Source organism: Phoxinus phoxinus (assembly GCF_949152265.1).
Source record: "Phoxinus phoxinus genome assembly, chromosome: 9".
NCBI lineage: Eukaryota > Metazoa > Chordata > Actinopteri > Cypriniformes > Leuciscidae > Phoxinus > Phoxinus phoxinus.
The window spans coordinates 1,611,009-1,633,727 of NC_136884.1; the positions used below are offsets into that span (position 1 = coordinate 1,611,009).

General features: G+C 38.0%; 1 protein-coding gene across 2 annotated transcripts; it reads left to right on the forward strand.

The window, feature by feature from the left end:
* Window positions 1-984: 984 nt before the first annotated feature.
* slc38a2 (solute carrier family 38 member 2) lies at window positions 985-22,164 on the forward strand. Of its 2 annotated transcripts, none has more exons than XM_079622289.1 (16): window positions 985-1,161; window positions 13,998-14,123; window positions 14,209-14,290; window positions 14,379-14,494; window positions 15,858-15,931; window positions 16,022-16,114; window positions 16,207-16,282; window positions 16,648-16,730; window positions 17,050-17,108; window positions 17,228-17,365; window positions 17,452-17,531; window positions 18,039-18,139; window positions 19,027-19,151; window positions 19,237-19,381; window positions 20,372-20,469; window positions 20,544-21,867. In XM_079622289.1, exons 1-16 carry the CDS (start codon window positions 1,136-1,138, stop codon window positions 20,655-20,657), a joined length of 1,536 nt encoding a protein of 511 aa, XP_079478415.1. In that variant the 5' UTR covers window positions 985-1,135; the 3' UTR covers window positions 20,658-21,867. The 2 variants fall into 2 exon arrangements, with proteins under 2 accessions (XP_079478415.1, XP_079478416.1); XM_079622290.1 differs by lacking the exon at window positions 985-1,161 and adding an exon at window positions 12,474-12,890 and having other exon boundaries at window positions 20,544-22,164.
* The last annotated feature ends 555 nt before the right edge of the window (window positions 22,165-22,719 follow it).

The following is a 22,719-nucleotide window of genomic DNA, read 5'->3' on the forward strand; positions in this document are numbered from 1 at the left end:
TACCTACTGAAACTGGCAGGAACATCTGAAGGTTGTGGTTCTGTTATTGGTTTCATTTGAATGCCTGTTTGCGTATTTTATGGGAATGTCCTTCTGTAAACGATGTTAGGCAATGTTTTTAATCAGAAATTGCAATAATTGGAAATTTTTACAAAAGTATCTCCTTAGAAAATATTATCATTTATTGTTGTTTTGTTTATTTATTTTTGTTTTGTTTGTTTGTAAAGATAATTTAGTTAAATGATTGTATACCGTTCAGTGTTATTGTTATTATGATTAATGTATTACTTTTGAGTTTTTCATGAATACAGCCACTGATGCTGATACGGCGTAAAATAATAAATAAATAAAATACATGAAAAAATCCATTTTAAAGTTGTGAACAAAACAAAATGGTGTACGGATAATGTCAAGATGCCATCAGACTTATTAAAAAAAAATGTTTTTATCCATTCAAAAGGCAACTTAGCTTATTTTTTAGGTTGCCATTTTGTTCAGTGTATACGCCCGAATGATTTGATTTTGAGAAAAGTTGAGATCTAAGCAAGCTTCCAGGGGTGAGATTTAGAAGAAGAAGTCCTGCATACAACACCAGAGAAGTCTGTCGGTTTCACTGGAAGACCCATTTAGGCCTTTACAATTTTGATTAAAAATTATGAGGTAATTTTTTAAAAACATATTACAATACGTATTTTGAGCAGTATGGAGGATATAAAATAGCAAAATAAACATTCGTCAGTAGTTTTACTTTTAATACTTAAGTAGCCTACATTAAAAATCAAGTAGGCCTACTTTTTTACTCAAGCAAAATTGAAGCCTAACGTTACTTAATTTTACTGGTGTAATATATTTGTGTACTTTTACTCGAGTAACGTTTGGCTACTGATTTGTGTACTTCGTCCACCACTGATACGTTGTTCACATTAAGATCTATAACATACATTTATAAAAACATATTTGTGTACATTTTAAAACAGCAAGACTGAAGTAAATCAAAGATGGCGACGTCCATATCACTGAAAACTATTCACAGTTGAAGCGACACACGACACGTCCTTTCAATAAACGCGCGCTCACATCAAAACTGACTGGAGCAACTCCGATGGAAGACGGCGATTAAATCTAAAACCTTCAGATGACACGCAGCACATATCTGTCTCTGTAAGTAATCAAAAACACGGACAATGTTATTATATTATCGTATATAGTTCAGGTTGTCACGTAATTAACGAACTGTGAATGGCCGTGTTAACGCGGCCTATAGTGTTGTTGATGGTCGTTGGTTGCTAATGCTAACGTTAAGTGTTCTGGGTGGTTGGTCTCAAGTGACAACAGTCCACCTTTAAGTCTCAAGTTCTTCATTAATGTAAGTTTTGGGGTGTTTTTTAAGTTTTTTGTTGTTGTAATGTTACTGTTTTCCACCGGGCGCCGCAGAAAAAATGTCTGCCCACTGTTCTCAGTGTGTGTGTGTGTGTGTGTGTGTATACTCAATGATGTGTGTGTGCGCACTTGGATGGGTGAAATGCAGCAGAGCACAAATTCCGAGTATGGGACACCCTATTTTGGCTACCTGTCACTTTCACTTCACTTTTTAACAAAAAAAATGTTGCACCCACATTTCATCTCTGTGCTTGTTGTGTTCCTTGTTTGTATTTTTACTGGTTTGAGGCATCATTTATGTCTTGTCATGTACGTGATCTGTGTGACTAAACACCTCTCTGAGTTTCTCTCCTCACTTTCCAACCTCTGATTAGATGGCCATGTCAATAACTCACACCTGAGCTAGAGGGTTGAACGCCTCACTTGGCACCCATGCATGAAACACATTAATCAAACATCTAACATTCAAGTGCAAAATTACTGCATTGTTTCTGAAACACTCATAGAATCTCCCTCTGCTCCCTGTTCCAGCAGTGAATCACAATTATGACCAACATCAGAAGCATAAACGCACCTGAATGTACAGAGTGTAATATTTGTTTGCGGTTAACGTGCAGGAACACATCGTACTTTTACACTGTAAAAAACGATTGAGTATTTTGGTATGTTGCTGTTCTGGTAGTGGAGAAACGAACACCTGGAGATGTTCTTCTAGTCACAAACTGTCACATAACAGAAAATGATGGTCATTGATTCATTAATTGATTACCTACAGAAACTGGCAGGAACATCTGAAGGTTGTGGTCAAGTTATTATCTAACCGTTGTTTTCACGTGAATGCCTGTTTGCGTACTTTATCGGAATGTCCTTCTGTAAACAACATTAGGCAATGCTTTTATTCAGAAATTGGACATTTTTACAAACGTTTCTCCTTGGAAAATATAATAATTTATTTTTATTTTTATTTTTTTGAGATTGTTAAATTATTGTATACCGTTTATTGAAGTGTTATGATTCATTTAAAATTTGATTATGCCATGAATATAGCCATTGATGTGGATATGGCGTTAAATAATAAATAAATAAAATATATGTGGAAATTAATTTTAAAGTTGTGGGCAAAACAGAATGGTGTACATGGTGTAAAGCTAATATCAAGATGCCACCAGACTATTTTTTTTTTTTATAGAAAATGTTTATCTATGCAAAAATGCAACTTACAGCTGAAACTCGAAAAATTATAATATCGTGCAAAATTAATTTATTTCAGTAATTCAACTTAAAAGGTGAAACTAATATATTATATAGACTCATTACATGCAAAGTGAGATATTTCAAGCCTTTATTTGTTATAATTTGGATGATTATGGCTTACAGCTTATGAAAAGCATATTTTCACAATATTCTAATTTTGAATTTGGGGTTTTCATAAGCTGTAAGCCATAATCATAAACATTATAACAAATAAAGGCTTGAAATATCTCACTTTGCATGTAATGATATATATAATATATTAGTTTCACCTTTTAAGGTGAATTACTGAAATAAATGTAACTTTTGTACGATATTTAAATTTTTCGAGTTTCACCTGTAAGTGGTTGCCAGGGTGTTGCTATGCAATTTCTAAGGCTTGCTGTATGGCCCGAGTCAAACCAGCCAGAGTTCAGGACCACATAAAAAGTAAATAACCCTATTATGTGGCTTCAGAAGGCTTGAAATATGAGAATTCCTGCTGAAAACAAACCTAAAGTACCGTTCACTCCATGAACGATAACTATATTAGCATCCACACCAGCGGACGATATTCTGTTTATTATAAGCGTGCTGCAGTTTTATCGACTGCACGCTTTAAATGGCTCATTAAAGCAGGATGGATTCTGATCGGCTGTCGATGTTTTTGTCGTTCATTAGCTGGAAATGTTTGTCTATGAAAAAAATGATAATATGCACTGTTCATGTTTTAACTGTATGGCGAAGAGCAATGAGAACATGTTTGAGTTTGAGGATAAATGGTCATTTTTAGGTGAACTGTTCCTTTAAATCTCATCTTCCACTTGCACCGCTCAGATTCCCAGAGTGAGACTGCGAGATACAGGCGGGATGAATCCTGATCAAGCCGTCACTTAATGTCACAGTAAGCATCTGATCAAGGCGTTCATGTGTTTGGCCTCATTTAACAGGAAGAGAGAGACACAGTTAATCCACAGTCCTGTATAATAGGCTTAAGTGTGACCCAGTGTGGGCGTTTTTTTACATTTATCTAGAGAACAGGACAGTAACATCACGTCTTCTTTTGGGCCGTGGGTGATCATTGCATTATAAAAACAGAGAGGCTGAAAGACGCTCAGTGCGTCGCTGTAACCAAACATAACCTTGAGAAAAGCAAAACAGGGAATGGAAATTTCCCAAATGCATCGGGAAGGGCGGGATGGGCTGGGCTGCGCGGTCATGTGATTCAGATGAAAATGAAACACAGCCCTTTTTTATCTGTGTGAGCAGCACCTGGTCTTTATTACTTTATGACGCCAATCTGGTTTTGTCCTTGTGCACAAAGAGATAACTGACACTGAAACACACACATTTGATATAAAATATTACAAGTAGCTATTGGGGAAACAGTAGCTGATGATAAATCAAAGTGATCTCTATACAACCATGTTTTCAACTAGAATTTTATATTTATTAATATTTTATTTTAGTCAAATGTTCACTCTAAAAAAATGCTGGGTTGTTTTGGGTAATTTTGGGTAAAATATGGACAAACCCAGCCGTTGGGTTGAATTTTTAAATTACATTTTTAACCCAACGTTTGGGTTTGTCCATATTTGACCCAAAATTGGGTTGAAACAACCCAGCATTTTTTAGTGTTTAGTCATTTCGTTGTGCTTTTTGGTTTATTTTAATTTTATTTTTAGTTTATTTCCAGTTAGTCATTTTAGTGCTGTCATTTCCCAAACACGCTCAAAGCACTTGACCAATGACAACACACTGGTCCAGCCGGCCAATCAGAGCACAGTGTGCTTTTCAGAAAGAGTGGCTTCATAGAGACAGATATTTTTTTTCAGATTTTCGTATAGTCTTTTGCCTCAAATCAAAGTTTGTAGTGTTGTGATGGCTTTAACTCTTTAACGAAGACTTTTTTTTAAAAGAGTCTATAGGAGAATTAATACTTCCTGAACCAACGGCGCTATAAAAGGAGATGGGCACTGTTGCACTATATATTGTAGAGCATGTGACCGCATGTTTGGTCAATAGTGTGAGGTAATGCAGTGTGAGACAGAGCTGTGGCATGTGTTTCTTCCTCCCACTTCCGTCTCTTTAAAACCCAATGTCCCTGGACAGGAAATTGTAACATTGTTCTTCAAGTTATGTGTGTTTGTAAACCATGCCGACAGATATTTTATAACCATATTCAGATTCCTGCGGGAATTAAGGGAATGCACTTTAGATGTTTGGCGTTGCGATTTAAATCACGCTCCATTCCTGTTATACAATAATCTCCCAACAGGATATTATGATGGCATATGTTTTATTAGTCTGTTGAGGTGAGTTTTGTGCGTCTCATGTACAGCAGTGCCAGTGAGGACAGTTTATCCAGGAATCCCGATCTCTGATTCTCTCTGATCGCTGTAATCCCGTTCTCCGCAGACACAATCTCTAGAAGTCACGGGGTTCATATGCTTTGGATCCGGGTTGTCTTTTACAATATTAATGGAAAGTTTTGATGCCGTTTTAGAGGTTCGTCTCAGCTACTCCTGCAGGTCCAGGAATTCAAGGCTCTTTCAGATGTAAGAGGATTACAGGTCCAAAGCTTCATATCAAAAGATGCCCGTATTCCTCCCTGGCTAATTTCTGCTGTTCATCTGGAAAATTCCCTGGATTTATGTCATGGCTCATTGTGGTTACATTCTTGGCGTTGTGGTGGTGGTGGTGATGTACTTCACTAGGACCAGGCAGGGTTATTATCGTTAACTAAAACTATTAAAAAACATTTCTGGTAATTGGAATGAAACTAATATTTGAGCTTGTTATCTTAAAAAAAAAAATAATGCGGCTGATTAACTAATTTTTTAAAGTTCTGCTAACTTATGATGGCTTACAATGTTCACTAGTAAGCAAACCCATGACCTTGGCTTTGCTAGCGCCATGTTGTACAGTTTAAGTTGCAGGACGGCTGGATTATATTATGTTTTGTGTGTTGGAATGATATTTTGGATGCTGGTTTAGTTTTGCTGGCGAATATGCATCATTCGCATTATATTAGTCCACCAGTCAGACCAGCATCAACCAGCCTGGACCATCATGCTGGTTTATCTTTCTATTTGGGTTTTTAAGCATTCGCACATTGAAATTTATACTCACAGATTCTGATGATGTAGTTCTGCAAACCTCCTATAACCCATTGGCCTTAAATATATTTCAGATCTCATCCTACTGCGAACTCGGTGTAAAGCTTGGCTTGGTGTTCAGAAACACACACAACAACACAGGCTGCACAAAACATCAGGCTCAGTGAAATGCACATATTTTCACAGTTTCACTTCCTGTCTGTGTCAAGAGCGTTTGTTTTCCGGTCTAATGACTCTGTTACAAACACACTAAAGCCTCCTGCCACAGCTGTACGCAGCGGAAACATAACACCATCAGATGTGATGATAGTGTGCAGACTATATTTAATGCGAGTCCATGAGCGAGAGGACATGCGTATACCATTATCTTTCTGGTATAACGTCCCCATGCCCTATTTTTTCCCTCAAGAATCGCTGTGTTTTAATCATGACTTTAGTCAGTATTACTTGGAGGGTTTGTGGTGTAAATTACCACAAGCATCAAATATGTTGTTTTTGGGCTCTTTGTTTTTGGGCTGTACACTATAACAGTCTCAGGCTATGTTTACACGGAAACGATCTGAAGAGAAAACGCAAAAGTGGCGTTGCGTTATCACTTTTTATTCTGCGTTTAGACGAGCGTTATGGGGGGGAAATCTGCGTGCATATGGTGACGCAAAAGTGTGTGAGATTGGATGTAGTGTGCACTCCAGGCGGCTAGGTGGCAGTGTGGAGCACTGAAAGTGAAAGAGACGCTGACACAGTTTTCATGTTTAATGCGGTAAAGCTGATGTTTTAACCCTCGGCGCTCTGCGCGTGTCGTTTAAAAATTACAGATTTTTGTTTTGTTTGTGTCAATGAAATTAATGCTATATTTTAGTTTGATAATGTTTTGTTATTTTCCTGTACTGGCGCATGCCTGTGACGTAAACACGTACGCGACGCCTTCACTGTCTAGCAGACTTTTGCGTTTTTACCCTTTAGACGGGAACGCGACGGTGGAGCGTTTTTAAGATTTCCACTCTGGAGGGTGGTTTCACTTTTGTGCGTTTTTAAGCCCCAAAAACGCCGTCGCCGTGTAAACGGAAGGCACATCCGATAAAATATTTTTTTTCGTTTTCACCCGCGAGCGTTCTCGTGTAAACAGGGCCTCAAACTCAGTTCCTGGAGGACCACAGACTTGTAGAGTTCAACGCTAATTAAACACACCTGATCCAGCTAATCAAGGTCTTCAAGATTACTACAAGAACTTCCAAGTATACGTGAGTTGGAGTGAAACTGTGCACAGGGCTGTGGCACTTCAGAAACTTTGTTTGAGACCATTGTTCTAGTAGAACAAGTCATGCTTGAATGTTTTTGAACTTGTTGTTTGCAGATTGGTTGTTCAACCACGTTGGGTAATGATGCCACGCAGGTGGTGAAGTAATAACTTCTTTTAATTAATCCGTTTTATATTGAATTAATGCCAGCTTTGTTTGCTATAAATGACTGAAATGGCATCTGAGGGCTAATTCTCATTTTTATTTAGCTTTATTTCTAGATTCAATCATAGGCTCGTTCTTACGCACCAGAGCACATTCTTCAAAAATGGTGCTTTAGGCTAATGGACTTTATGCACAGCTGCACTACTTCCTGAACTTTAGCCAGCTCCTTTGTTTCCTGTCTGCCATTATTGGACAAACTGATTAATCCAGGTGTGTCTGATTATTGTTGTTGGTCCATCCATTGCAGTCCATTCTTTTGACAAACTAGAGGACATAGAAAGAAATTTGTACATATTCGAAATGAAAGATTGTTCTGATTGTCAGCTTGCTTATTTTGCCCAAGATAAGGATTTATTAAGTCCACATGTCAGGCAAACAATTAAACTCTGCTTCTAACCACAGGTCGAGATCTGTCGTTCCAAACACACAACTTTGCGATGCTGTTTGCGAATGTTCGTTAGAACGACTCGTTGAACTGTGGATAACGACGTAACTTGCGACCATAGTTGACTAACGATGCTTTCGGGAAACACACCCGTTTAGTTCCTGCCTCTATGAAGCCCCGCCTTCTGAAAAGCACACTGTGCTCTGATTGGTCGGCTGGAGCAGTGTGTTGTGATTGGTCGAGCGCTTCGAGTGTGTTTGGGAAATGTCCCGTCCCTTACCATAACCGCCAGTTTAACACACTACTAACTAACTCAAGCAGGCCCCGCCCCTTTATTCTGCATATGAATTATTGAAATGAGGAATATTGTGACGTGTTCGTTCCCCGGAAGAAACTCGAGACAACAATGGAGGCGTTTCAGGAGTTCAGAAACACTGATTATAGAGAATAACTCCCGCTGGAGGGACGTTTTCATGCTCAAACAGCAACATTACACACTAAAGAAAGATGAACATGCAAAAAAAAAGCTATTTAAAGGTTCTTTATTGAATCATCAATGCCAATAGTCATAATTGGCCAATATTTCATAATATCCATCCGACAGATTTCCAGCACTGTTGGTATTATTATGAGGCATTTTGCTGTTGAGATGTGCATAGCGTGAGCTTCGTGTCTGACTCTCCGCAGGTTCCCATGAGTGCGGACAGCAGGCGGCTGTTTGTTTAATTCGAGGGGATAAAATGATTATATAAGAGTGAGCCAGGAGCCGGGGGAAGATGAGCCGAACTCTACCCCTGATCAGCAGGGGACCGGCGGGATGTCTTCTCTCTCACGGACCCCCGTGCTCTGAAAACCAAGAAATACGCATGAACCTTCCTTTTACGGTTTAATTTTCTTTTCATTTCAGCAATGTAGTCGAGTTTCCGAACTTTACCTGGAAGAAATTCCAAGCCATTCGTCACGCCGACTACTAGCACAATAGGGGATGACGGACTTTAACGCAATTAGCTATCACGAATTTAAAGTTTAGCATTTCCAGGTTTGATTTGAAAGGATAGTAATAATTCGGGCTAATAAAAGAAATCAACCAAAAGCCTATACCTGAACGAATGGGTAAACACAGTACCTCCCTCGAGTATTTACAGAACAAGATGTTTGATTTATAGCTGCAGCTCAGAAAAAGCCATGGGTTTAGTTTGCCCTTTCACACACTAAACATTTCAGTTACCTGCTTTTTTCAGCTCAGGAGAAGAGGTGAACCGGTTCAGAGGGCTGGAAAAGGGTTTTGCAAAAGGATTTCTATATACTTGTGACTCTGTTAGTCCACAGTCGGGCAGATAGTTTACCAAAGGAAGAAATTTAGCACCACTATACCTCTCCATGGGACGGGACGTCCTACAAAGAAGGGTGTGATGGTATACTGTAAAAACCTCCAACAGGTGACACAGAATTAAGATATCACGACACATGATAACGCCAGTCTAGCATTAGAAAAACACGGGGCAAGAACAGTGTTCGTGGGAGGTTATCAGAGAGAAACTGATTTCCTGAAGAAAAAACATTGCTGCCCATCTCAAGTTTGCAGAAAACCTTCCAGGATGTTCTGAAGGTCTACTGGAAAAAATTATAAATTTGGAGCTATGAGATGCAAGAGATCATTTTGGTAACATTTAATTTATCTTAAAGGAACACGCCTTTTAAAGGAACAGACTTTTGTGACTTTAACTTATTCCCCGTATCGCCCAGAGTTACATAAGTCCATACACACCCTTCTCATCTCCGTGCGAGCCGTAACTCTGTCTGACGCACCCACCGCTAGCCTAGCTTAGCACAAAGACTGGAGGTAAATGGCTCCAGCTAGCATACTGCTCCCAATAAGTGACAAAATAACGCCAACATTTTCCTATTTACATGCTGTGATTTGTATAGTCACAGCGTGTACAAATAACAAGGTCACAAACAATATTAATGGCGTCAAATCACAACATGTAAATAGGAAAATGTATGCTAGCTGGAGCCATTTACCTCCAGTCTTTGTGCTAAGCTAGGCTAGCGGTGGGTGCGTCAGACAGAGTTACGGCACGCACGGAGATGAGAAGGGTGTGTATGGACTTATCTAACTCTGGGGGATACGGAGAATAAGCTAAAGTCACAAAAAGTTGGCGTGTTCCTTTAAAGATGCATAACCCCCACCACCACCCAAAAACATTTAATAAAATAAAACATGTCGTTTCAAACAAAAAATGTGCTCCACAGAAGAAAGTAAGTCAGGTTTGGATTGACATGAGGCCGAGTAAATGTTTGTTTGAGATTATTGCCAATAATAGAGGTTAAAAGGGTTCTGCATTTTTAATGATCTTGGTCAGTGCAAGCATTCATTCAATGAGGAACATGAACTCTGAGACCACACTTCAGAAATGCAGATTATTCCAATGGATTCACAATAAATTGGTATTATCTGAATGAATGCATTAAAATCTGTTGACCTGTTCTGCAGGACTTGAACTTGTTTATCTTCTAACTTAATAAGCAAGGTTCTTACTTGATAAAATGGCTCACATAGTTTCCTTCTGCATTAAAACTGATATTGGTCAACGAAAGCATTAGTTCAATTAACATTTTTAGGCCACATTTCAGAAACCATTCATTCTGAAATCCAGATTACATTGAAAAGCTATTTGAATAAATTGTAAATCTTGTTCTGCAAGTGTGAACAAACACTATAAAATTTAAATGCAGATGCAAACTCGTTTACTTGATAAAATGGCTCACATAGTTTTCTTTTGCATTATAACTGATAAAAAAAGCATTAGTTCAATCAAGATTTTTAGGCCACATTTCAGAAACCATTCATTCCAATGGATTTACATTTGAGGGGGCAGGAAATATAAGATATTCTTCACCCTGCCTCCTTTTCCTCATGGTTTTATAAATTATATATATATGAGGATGATGAAGTAAGTTTTGTTGGAAAAATATCCATGAATGAAATAAACATAATCAATAAAAACATTTAAAAAAAACATTGAAAAGCTGTTCTGTGAACTAACGCTTTTGAAATTTGCCTGTGTACTCGTACTCATATTTTGTATGGAAAGCGTGCCATTTCTCATATCGTTTCAAAAGCAGAGCTGGGATTTCTTCCGTCCATTTTTCACACAGTGTGGAGACTGAAAAATGCTTTTGTTGATCCAGTCTTACCTATGGAGTCGGGGCGTCGCCTGGGGCCCACGGCCCGTTTCAATGGGACAGACATTCCAGCATCCGTGTTCTTTTGTGAAGTCCAGCTCAGAGACCGCCGTGGCCTTTAATCCGAGGGTAAATCACTGCAGACCGGAGTCCCGTACGGCCCTGCTCCACTTCCACTGGGGGATTTGGCCGATCGGTGGGGGGGTGACGAACAACTTCTGTGTGAAGGTGGTCAGGCGAGTGATTCGTTTGAGTTATGCTGGGAGTGAAACAACAAACTCAACTCGTTGCCCTTGTCTGCAGTGACCCAAAGCAGTGCGGGGCGAACCATTCCCGACTTGTTTAGAAGTTCCTCTTTTTGGAAAATTCCTCACGGCTCCTCTTTTTCGGCATCATAGTCATGTGGTTTCATGATCTTATTCACTCCTTTAGAAAAGTCTACTGTTTATTTGTAGACAGAAATTACATTACAGGTGAAACTGGGAAAATTTGAATATGGTGCAAAAGTTCATTTATTTCAGTAATTCAACTTAAAAGGTGAAACTAATATATTATTATAGACTCATTACATGCAAAGTGAGATATTTCAAGCCTTTATTTGTTATAATTTTGATGATTATGGCTGACAGCTTATGAAAACCCCAAATTCTTAAAAAAATTTGAATATTGTGAAAGGTTTTCATAAGCTGTAAGCCACAATCATCAAAATTATAACAAATAAAGGCTTGAAATATCTCATTTTGCATCTAATGAGTCTATATAATACATTAGTTTCACCTTTTAAGTTGAATTACTGAAATAAATGAACTTTTGCACAATTTTTCGAGTTTCACCTGTAAGAGGAGCGTCTACACTTTTACTGTATGTCAAGAATTGACAAAAATTATGTTTATTTCTCCTAACACATTTTAGGGGGAACCTTTTGAGACTAAAATTAGTTAAATCTGAGCAGCAACCTGATGTCTGGGTAATGTAGGGCACAAGGGTGGGTTGTGGCCTGTGTCTGTGGTTTCTCTGAAGTAAAATCTTTTGTCATTTTTAGACCACAATTTAGAAAACATTCATTCCTCCTAATAATTCCAATGGATTCGCACAGATGTAGACCCCAAGATATTCTCCTTGACCACGCAGAATATTATATTGCGCAAATCTTTCATTGCTCATGATTTATTATTATTTATTTTTTTAGTTCTACATTTCTTTCAAACTTAGATGTTTCTAATGACATGTCTTAGAAAACATAGATATAAATTTGTCAATCCTTGACGCATAGTAAACATATACATTACTTCTTTTCACTCATTTTAATCTAATTTCTGTCTACTGAGAAACACTAAGACATCACAGCAATGACTTTTCAAGGGACAACCAGCGTACAGAGATGAATGTGGACAGAAGCTCAGATAATTTGGTCTTGAAAGGTGATATTGAGGTATTTTATTTGTAATGTGAGATCACTGAAGGGTTCTCTATTAGCATTGATGGTTTCATAAAGAACCTTCATTGAATGTTGATTGTTTTTATGTTATTCACAATAAGAAAATGGTTCTTTTAAGAACTTCTCACTGAAACGTTCAATGAAAACTCTTTATTTTTAAGAGAAACTCTACATTTGCTCTCAGTGCCGTCTAGGAGAAACAATTGTGATATTAAAGGTTTAATCCGGTAAACTATGATGTTGAACGCCTTCCCGAGACACGGAAAGATATTCGCTCGGGTCGGTCAGTACGGGCTGGAAGGCTGTGTTCAGTGTTTGTATACAATCCACGCAGAGGCTCCGCCCACTTTCCGAAGGCTGATGCAATGCGACCGGCGTTGGAATATAAACCGTCATTCAGCAGCATCAGAACACGACAGTGATACGGACGCGCCCAGAGGACATCTCCGTTTATCTACAACAATAATATTAGTATTACAAATTGCAGGGTTTATAAGTAGACTATTACAGTGTTTATATTTATGATAATTCATATTTATTGGTTATCTATTACGGTACATTCCTGGAGGATCAATTGTTATCGGTTCTGTAATTGATCACTGGAAAAATTCTTCACGACTTGGGAGGGTTTGCTGTTTTTTTTTTCCCTCCCCATTCAAACGGATTTTCTTCTTTTAATTCTTGAGGTAAGATTTCATATACCGGTTCGACATTATTTTGTTTCAGAAGCTTTACGATTTTCTGACGTTTTTTATTTTATTTATCCAAATCACACTGTTCTCTTTTTTTTAAAATATTTTTTTATTAATTTTGGTGTGGTTTGTCATGTTGCTACAGATCATTTTTTACGACGTGACTCATTCGTGTTTCATCATTTTTTCTACACATCCGTTTAAAAGGAATTCATTCATTCATTCGTCAAACAAACACACCTAAACGTTACGCCTGTCCAACTCTAATAACCTTAAAACATTAATATTTTGGAAAACTCTGTCAACAGCTGCATATGTTAAATTAACTTATCGAACGTTACATGATTTATTGGTGTGTGTTTTTTATTGGTGATGTCGTTTAGTTTGACCGGTGATTGTTGATAAACGCGGGGGCGTCTGCTTCACACTCCGAGCATCTGCATCTTTTTTGTCATTCATGCATTATTATCATTATAATTTGATCGTATATAATTATATGATTTGAGAGTTTAAATGGAAATTAAACATGTTAGTTTACGTTTCAAGGTCTAAAATGGTCATCAGAATCGGTTTAAATCATTTAAACGAGTCACCCGAATAGAATAATTATCCTAATTGTGGTGTTTAATCATTTTGTTCAGATTATATAAATATAGACTGATCAGACGTCGGTATAAATAGTTTATGACGATGCGGCGGACGCAGCGCGTGCTGATCTGTTGTGCCGGTTTGTAATTTTCCACTCGGCTCTGTCTGGTGGTCACATGACCTCTGCGGGGGCGCGCATTTTGCTGAACGCAGGGAGTGGAGCGCGCATTGATGATCGTTCAAAGATGTCTGGGGACACAAGTTTTCCTGTGAACACCATTGTAAAATGTGTTTATTGAGTGCTGTTCTAATATTTGAGTTGACATAATATAAAAAGAAGCAATAACCAACTACACAGATAAGTGTGAATAATATCAGTCAAACCAGTTGCATGAGAATTTCTTACACAAACACAGAATTAAAGCCTCATGGGTTGGATCCCCAACACTAATCACCACAATGTTCAAGATAAACATACATCCTTTCAAGACTATCATTGTTTTTTTATTACAGGATGAACAAAGACCCTGCAAATCCAAAGATGAGTCGTTTTAACATCGCTCCAGACATGGACAGCAATAGTTCCAACAGCGAGTACACAAGTTATCAAGACTGTCCCTCCAAAGTCCCCCTCAACGGGTAAAACCTGCATCATTTGACCTAGACAAGTCACTTGTTAACTTGAATAAAACAAAGCATTTCTAATCCACTGATTTGATTACAGAATACAGTATACCGACGTGGACGCCGAAAGTCAGAACTTCCTGTCTGATCATTTGGGCAAGAAGAAATTTGAAGCTGAATATGTAAGTGGTTCATTTGGAGGTTTAAGAGGTTTAATCGGATAGTGCACTTAAACATCACATTATAAATATCGCTGTTCTTGTTTTTCAGAGTCATGGCTCGGCGTCGTTCGGGATGTCAGTGTTTAACTTGGGCAACGCCATCATGGGAAGCGGAATACTGGGACTTGCGTATGCCATGGCTAATACTGGCATCGCCATGTTTGTGTGAGTATTGAGGAGCTTCTTCTGGATCTGCTTCACCTCATACGAACTCCCAAAAACATCTCAGTTTTAAAAAATTTACATGCACATTTGCATGAGCCGATACCAGACCTGGTTACCACCCGCTTTTCTAGTTTGGTTTGAAAGAGTTAGCATGAAAGTTCATATTTTTGTTAGCTGAAAGTGAGTATGTACACAATTTACAGGACTGCAAATGACCTGATTAGGATAATTGTTCTGGTTGGTGTAAATAAATCTACCGTAGCTGATCTGAGTCGGTCAGTTCGGCTCTGATCAATGAAGTAAATGGAAGTCGTGCTTCTTCTTAGTGTTTATAAACAAAGCCATGTGTGAGTTTCCACTGGTTATATAAAAGTGATGGATGCAAGTGGAGTTATACTGCATTGTTTATCCGTCTGGATGCCAAATCATCCATCAAAGAATGACTTAAATGATTTCTTGGTTAACCGAAATGGGATTTCCAGTGACCGATAAATCAACGTGGACAATTTAATCCGAATGATTTTAAACTAGAATTTGAGTTTAAACCAGGAAATGCATTGAAATAAATGGGCATGGCTGGTTTAATTGAAGTGTGTGGAGGGAAAGATTTACTGTTAGGTTAAAGAATGGGCTAAAATAGTAAAAATGTGATGCACGTGAAATGGAAATCTACTGAAGGTCACGCAGGTTATAATGGGATCAGTCGAGCTGCAGACAGTGGAATCAGTGAGTGTGTGAGAATATAATCAGGTCTAATCTCCATAGTCACCTCCCTCTGTTATGAACACATGCGTTTGTGTGGGTGTGTGTTTGTAACGTGACGCATTACAGAGAGTCCATTATGTCCAGTTGTCGGGCGAGCAAACGTTAGGTTTGAGTTGACGCCATCTTGTCTACATGGACAAATCATTTCACATCTAAAGTCAACATGAGTTTTCTGGTTTTCTTAATGCATCCTAGCTAACAAAAAACAACGTTTCGCTAACATCCCCACTAAGTTCTGAACGTTCAAAATGTGTTTTTTAAAACGCTCCATTTTATCATTTTTCAAACATTCTCTGAACAAACCCCGAAAACAAGTAACATAAAAAAAAAAAAAAAACTTTAGATGAACGTGTCAGAAAAAGAACGTTCAAATGTTTTTGTGCTAACGTTGAGAGAACATTATTAAAGACCAGATAACTTTTGAATAAACGTTTGTTCATAACTTAGAGAGAACGTTCCCTGTTAGCTGGGATATTCCAGCTCTTTCTGTGCACACAATGTGTTTGTTTGTCCCATCTGTGATGAAAATAAAACCCTAGCAATCTAATCAATTGCAGTTTTTGAGACTTCAACTTTGTGTTTTTGTTCATTCCTGTAGGATCCTGCTGGTCGCCGTGGCCATTTTCTCCCTGTACTCGGTCCATTTGCTGCTCAAAACGGCCAATGAAGGAGGTTAGCGTCTCTCTCTGTGATACTGTGAGCATGTTTCTATTTTTACCTGTGATAAGTGTGAGTTTTAACTCCTTGACTCGCTCCGTCCAGGTTCTATGGTGTACGAACAGCTGGGGTACAAAGCCTTCGGGATTCCAGGAAAGCTGGCAGCGTCCTGCTCTATCACCATGCAGAACTTTGGAGGTACGACCAGTAGTGTGAACGTGCAGATAACACTGAGTTTGGTTTGGTTTTTACGGCACTAAAGTGTTTTCGAACTCTGTTTTTAATCTCAGCAATGGCAAGCTACCTCTACATCGTGAAGTACGAGCTGCCCATCGTCATTAAGGCCTTCTTGGACACCAATGACAAGTAAGATCGCACAGGCTGATGTTGTTGTTGTTGCACTGGAATGTTTTTCAGCGCTGCTTAGAACAGTGTGAGCGCTTCATTGTACAGCTGTCCGGCCGGGGGGGACTGAACTGAACGTCTGTTCAAAGACGTCGATTGAGAGCTTTGTGACAGTGACCTAATACAACAAACACTGACATCTAAGATTCAGACCTCTACATGGAGCCCAAAGGCCCCTGCACACAAAACAACATGATGCACGGCCCCAGACAGAACTGAAGCACCGCAAACACACTCACAGAATGTGTTTTTGAAACAGGATGTGTGAGAACAGCTGCGTGTTATTTCCTCAGCACTGATATCAATCTTTGTGATGTGTTTTGCAGCGCGTGGTACACTAATGGAGATTACCTGGTTCTCATAGTCACCGTCAGCATCATTCTGCCTCTCTCGCTGCTTAAAAACCTCGGTAAGTAAGTGTGCTCGCAGGACAGCGAAACTCACAAACCATAATTTACCCCAAAATTAATATGGGATTATATTTTGCACAAAGAAAATTAAGATGAGTATTAGATAACACTTTATTTTACACATGTACATATTTTACTTTATGCATAATTACATGCAACTAACCCTATAGTAAGTACATGTACAATGTAACACGGACACCTTAAAATAAAGTGTTACCTAAAATGATTATAAAATTAAATAGAAATATATATATATATATGACTGAAGATGTGTGTTTTGTGCTGATCCTCATGGTTTGTGTTTGTGTTTCTTCTCAGGCTATCTAGGCTACACTAGTGGTTTCTCCTTGCTGTGCATGGTGTTCTTCGTCATTGTGGTGAGTACTGAGATATTGATCATAAAATGCTAATGAACACATGCAAATGAGCGCAAGAGTGTCACTCGAGCTGCTATTGTTAGTCTGATGAGGCGCTCCTTCCTGCTTTTGTTTTCCAGGTGATCTACAAGAAGTTCCAGATCCCGTGTCCACTACCTGAGAACTTCATTAACATCACAGTGAACGTCTCTCAGCCGCAGGTCAACGCCACTGAAGAAGAGTGCTGCAAACCCAAGTACTTCGTCTTTAACTCACAGGTACGACACGGATATTTGCATTGGGATATTTGCATTTGAGTGAGAGGAGTGTGTGGTGGTGATCTAACTTTATGGTTTTGTCTTAGACTGTGTATGCGGTGCCCATTTTGACCTTTGCGTTTGTGTGCCACCCGGCTATCCTGCCCATGTACGCGGAGCTCAAAGAGTGAGTAACATTTACACCTGAATATAAAATATTTAAAGAGGACCTATTATGTTGTTTTTGGGCTCTACTAGAACAGGTTTCCCCATATCCTCTATTGTTGTCAGTAGTTCCTGTCTCTATTAAAACACATTAAAGCACACTCTGCTCTGATTGGTCGGCTGGAGCAGTGTGTTGTGATTGGTCGAGCGCTTCGAGTGTGTTTGGGAAATGTCCCGCCTCTTACAATAACCGCCAGTTTAACACACTACTAACAAACTCAACCAGGCCCCGCCCCTTTATTCTGCATATTAATTATTATAATGAGGAATATTGTGACGTGTGTTGTTCAGAAACACTGATATAGAGAATAACTCCCGCTGGAGGGACGTTTTAATGCTCAAACAGCAACATTACACACACTAAACATAGAAAACAACATAATAGGTCCTCTTTAAGAAAGCTAGAAGTAAATGATTTATAGTTATCAAGAGTGACTAACTAACTCTCTCTCTAACTTTCCATCTGCAGTCGTTCCCGAAGGAAGATGCAGAACGTTGCAAACGTGTCGTTCCTGGGAATGTTTATCATGTATCTGTTGGCAGCACTGTTCGGATACCTGACCTTCAACGGTGAGGAGAACGCACACGCACGGACACACCAGAGCCTGGACGGCTTACAAAACACATTACGACACATGTGATAGTCCAACACTGGGGGGAAATGTACATTGAGGCTGTTTGTTTTAAACGGAGGTGTGTCCATTAAATGGCTTCGGATTGATCCGGCTGCAGGCCAGCGTTGAACCTCCAGCATGTTTTTACGTTTCGGGAACGAGTGAGAGACGTTCAGCTGGAAATGTTATGTAACGGGGGGGATTTCTCAGACGCAGCGAAGGAAAAATAAACATTTTTGTGGGATGAGTTGTTTGATGTTCTGCACAAACTTCTTGTTGACAATAAAATGGGATTTTCACCATTCAGAGCAGTGTGACTTAAATCATACAAAAATACATGTACGTTACTAAACTAAAACATAAATACACTTATTTTATTTACTAAAATAACAAAAAATATATACATATTTAAAATCTAAAAACCAAATACACAACCAGATTACTATAATGGAAATGGAAGATATTTAAAAGAGCTTATTTTATTTTAGTTAGTTTAGAGCTTTTTTTCATTTATTTATGTTATTAAAAAACTCAAATGAAAAGTGATTAAAATGTATTTAAAATATATACATATATTTAAAAAAGGCCCAAAACACTACAAAATTATATTTTAAAAGGTACATTTTATTTAAACTAGTTGCCAAGGCAACATTTCTCATTTTTATTTATTTTTTTATTTACAACTTGTAGTAAAACAACTAAAACTGATTAAAATGTATGAAAATATATACATATTAAAAAATAAAAAAAAGGCCAAAAACACAAAAACAAAAATGTATACTATAATCATAAAACGATGTCAGTGCTGTGTGAAGTAAAGCTGTGGTGTTTTGTGTTTGGCAGTGGCCGTTGAACCCGAGCTTCTGCACACTTACTCAAAGGTCTACAATTTCGACGTGGTGCTTCTGATCGTGCGTTTCGCCGTCCTGACCGCCGTGACGCTCACCGTGCCCGTGGTTCTCTTCCCAGTGAGTATTCCACACACACACACGCACACACACACACAAACACGCTGCAGGTGTGCTGATGTCAGGTGTGTGTTCTCTGCTTCAGATCCGCACCTCAGTTAACCAGCTGCTCGGAGCCTCTAAAGACTTCAGCTGGCCGCGTCACATCGGCATCACCGTCGCCCTGCTCGTCTGCGTCAACATCCTCGTCATCTTCGTTCCCACCATCAGGGACATCTTCGGCTTCATCGGTAGGTGGAACACAGGATGTGATGTGCCGTTTTTGTATCATTTATATACTATTTGTGGCTTTCATCGTTATTTTGAAAGTTTAGTAATTTCGTTGTGCGTCTATATACACAAACAAATTGTGTATAAATGTTTTACTTTGATACAATTTGAGCAATTTTCACTCAGAAGTTGCGAGTAAATTTCACAAATAATTACAAAGAAATGCCAAATAACACATTGAATTAAACATGAAGTTTTGAAGTAGAAAGACTGAAATAGGATTTTTTCTAATTATTTAAAATTGATTTAAATTTTTATTTTTCAACTCTATTTACAACTTTTTTACAGTAGTTTTATACATTTTTATTTCCATTTTAGTTATTTTAGTACACCAGCTTAAAGAAAAATTAGTGTCAACCATCTGAAATAAAATAAGTTTACTTCTTTACTTAGTAGTACTTAAACTTAAAATATAAAAAATGTACTTATTGTTTATTTACTCTATTTACAACTTTGAAAGATATTTTTTCACAATATAGTTTTAATCATTTAATTTTTCCGTTTTAGTTATTTTAGTACACAAATTTGTGTCAACTATCTGAAATAAAATAAGTTTGATTTCAACTTAAACATGCTAATATTTCAACTTAAAATATAAAAAAATGTACTTGTTTATTTACAATTTTTTTTAAATGTTTTTTTACAATATAGTTTTATTAATTGTATTTTCCATTTTAGTTATTTTAGTACTTAAACTTAAACAAAAATTAGTGTCAACTATCTGAAATAAAATAAGTTTTATTCAAGTTAAACACGCTAATATTTCAACTTAAAATATTAAAAATTAAACTTATTGTTTGTTTTACAACTCTATTTACAACTTTGAAAAATATTTTTTCACAATATAGTTTTATTAATTTTTTAGTACTTCAACTTAAAGTTATAAACATTGCCTTGTCCACTCTCTGAAACGAGTTTATCATATTTAACTTCATGTTGTGTCTCTGCAGGTGCGTCCGCTGCTGCTATGCTGATCTTCATCCTGCCTTCAGCCTTTTACATCCGCCTGGTGGAGAAGGAGTCCATGAGATCTGTGCAGAAGATCGGGGTAAGAGACTCGTGTGTGTGTGTGTGTGTGTTCTTGAGGATGACAGACTCTCATCACACTCTCGCTCTCCTCAGGCGTTGTTGTTCCTCATCATGGGAATCGTGGTGATGATCTGCAGCATGACTTTGATCATCCTGGACTGGATCCACAACGCGGGGTCTTCAGACGACCACTCCGACGGCCACTAGTGGGCGTGTCCTAACGCTAATTGACAGGCAGAAGGGGCGGAGCCTATCCGCCGACTCTGCACCTGAGAACTAGAAGAAGCTGCTCTAATATCAGCGCAGAGCAAAGACAAACATCCCATTCTGAGAGAATGTCCTGAACTTTGTACAGTATGCTGTTAGGCCACACAGATGGTGATCCACTCGTATTGTTGTGCTTCTTTTTCTGTTTTTTGTCGATTTGCTTTCCTATTGTGTTGAGTTTCGGTGGTACGTCGCACAGGAGCGTGCGCATTATTCACCGTTTTCAGGTTTAGTACTCGCAAACCAAAACCAGTCAACAGCGAACGGAGACGCGCGCGTGTTCGACATCCGTTTGTACCTTTGCCAAAAATATCGGTGTTTGTATGTGGAAAAGCACTTACTCTTTTTCAGCAAATGTGAAAAACTGTTATTCCGCACATTTTGGCTGTGCTTTAAAATGCATTTGTTACGATGCCATTTATACTGTACTACTTGAGTCACCTTTACCTGTCGTGTAGCTCTACTAATGAACAAATATCGATCGCTAGTTGTTGATTTCGGGGCAGGTGGAGCGGCGGTGTGAAATTACTGTAACTTATTTAAACCCGGAGGACAGCGAAGGGTGCCTTAAAGTCAACACGAGCTCAAAGACTACACGTTCTGGATCTACACTGCAAAGTATGATGCTCTTCCTCAGTATTTCTGTCTTGTTTTACAAGTACTGATATCTAAACATTCTCAAGACACGTTTACTGATATTCAGAGCTTCAGATATGAAGTCTTGTTTACTGAAAATGCATCAACATTACATGATTTTAATGAAAAATATATCAAATTACATGATTTTAATGAAAAATATATCAAATTACATGATTTTAATGAAACATATTTTAAAATTAAGTTAATTTGAGCTTAAAACAAAAACAAATATCATCCAATGAGGTCAGAAAAATAATCTTGCTTAATGTTGTTGAATAAAGTTTTTTTTCTGACCACTTTGGATGATATTTGTTTTTGTTCTAAGCACAGACTAACTTTATTTTGATGTTTTTCATTCAAAAATTAAAGAAAAATCATGTAATTTTGGTTCATCTGTAAATGTTTTCCAGTACAAATATCTAAACGTTCTCAAGACACATTTACTGATATTCAGAGCTTCAGATATGAAGTCTTGTTTACTGAAATGCATCAAAATTACATGATTTTAATGAAAAATATATCAAATTACATGATTTTAATGAAACATATTTTAAAATTAAGTTAATTTGGGCTTAAAATAAATATCGTCCAATGAGGTCAGAAAAATAATCTTGCATAATGTTGAATAAAGTTTTTTTTCTGACCACTTTGGATGATTTTTGTTTTTGTAAACTAACTTTATTTTAATGTTTTTCATTAAAAAATTAAAGAAAAATCATGTAATTTTGCTTCATCGGTAAATGTTTTCCAGTACAAATATCTAAACGTTCTTAAATCGAGATGCCAGACAGAAATACTGACTAAAATACACATTTTTTTGCAGTGTAACTCAACGATTCATCATTGCACGTTCTCTGAGATCACTGTTCAACTGACGTCACATCGAAATGATGTTTGCGATAGTCTAACTATTTAATCCCTGTTTTAGACTTTTTGTAGGATATTCTAAACACTTATTTAATAAACTGAAGGTTACGACGATAATAGCGAATAATGGTTTTAAAATATCCTGTTTTACGGCACATAACAGAAGTAGAACGAGCTGCTAATGTGTTTCACGTTGACTTTAACGCTTCACGATTGTCGTACACACAGAATCAAATGTCAGAACGTTGTGAGGCCGTGAGAAAACGAGACCGTTAGTTTTTAACTTGCCATTTCAGTGTTTGCCATCGGCAGCTTGAACGAGAGACAGACAGACAGACGGGGAGTGTGTGTCGTCCACAGATCAGCCGTTATTAGTGTGGTCTCACACACACACACACACACACACACACACCCCTCACTGTGCTTCCAACTGCTCAAACCTCATGTGTCATCCAACCTGTTACTCTCCAGCCGTTATTTATGGAAAACATCAGTG

Bases quoted from the DNA above. Each gene is read 5' to 3' on its own strand.
- slc38a2 (XM_079622289.1), top strand. From the start codon at position 1,136: ATGACACGCAGCACATATCTGTCTCT. The intron at 16,731-17,049 runs GTAAGTAAGTGT...GTTTCTTCTCAG, and splicing joins CTCGCTGCTTAAAAACCTCG to GCTATCTAGGCTACACTAGT. The intron at 18,140-19,026 runs GTGAGGAGAACG...TGTGTTTGGCAG, and splicing joins CGGATACCTGACCTTCAACG to TGGCCGTTGAACCCGAGCTT.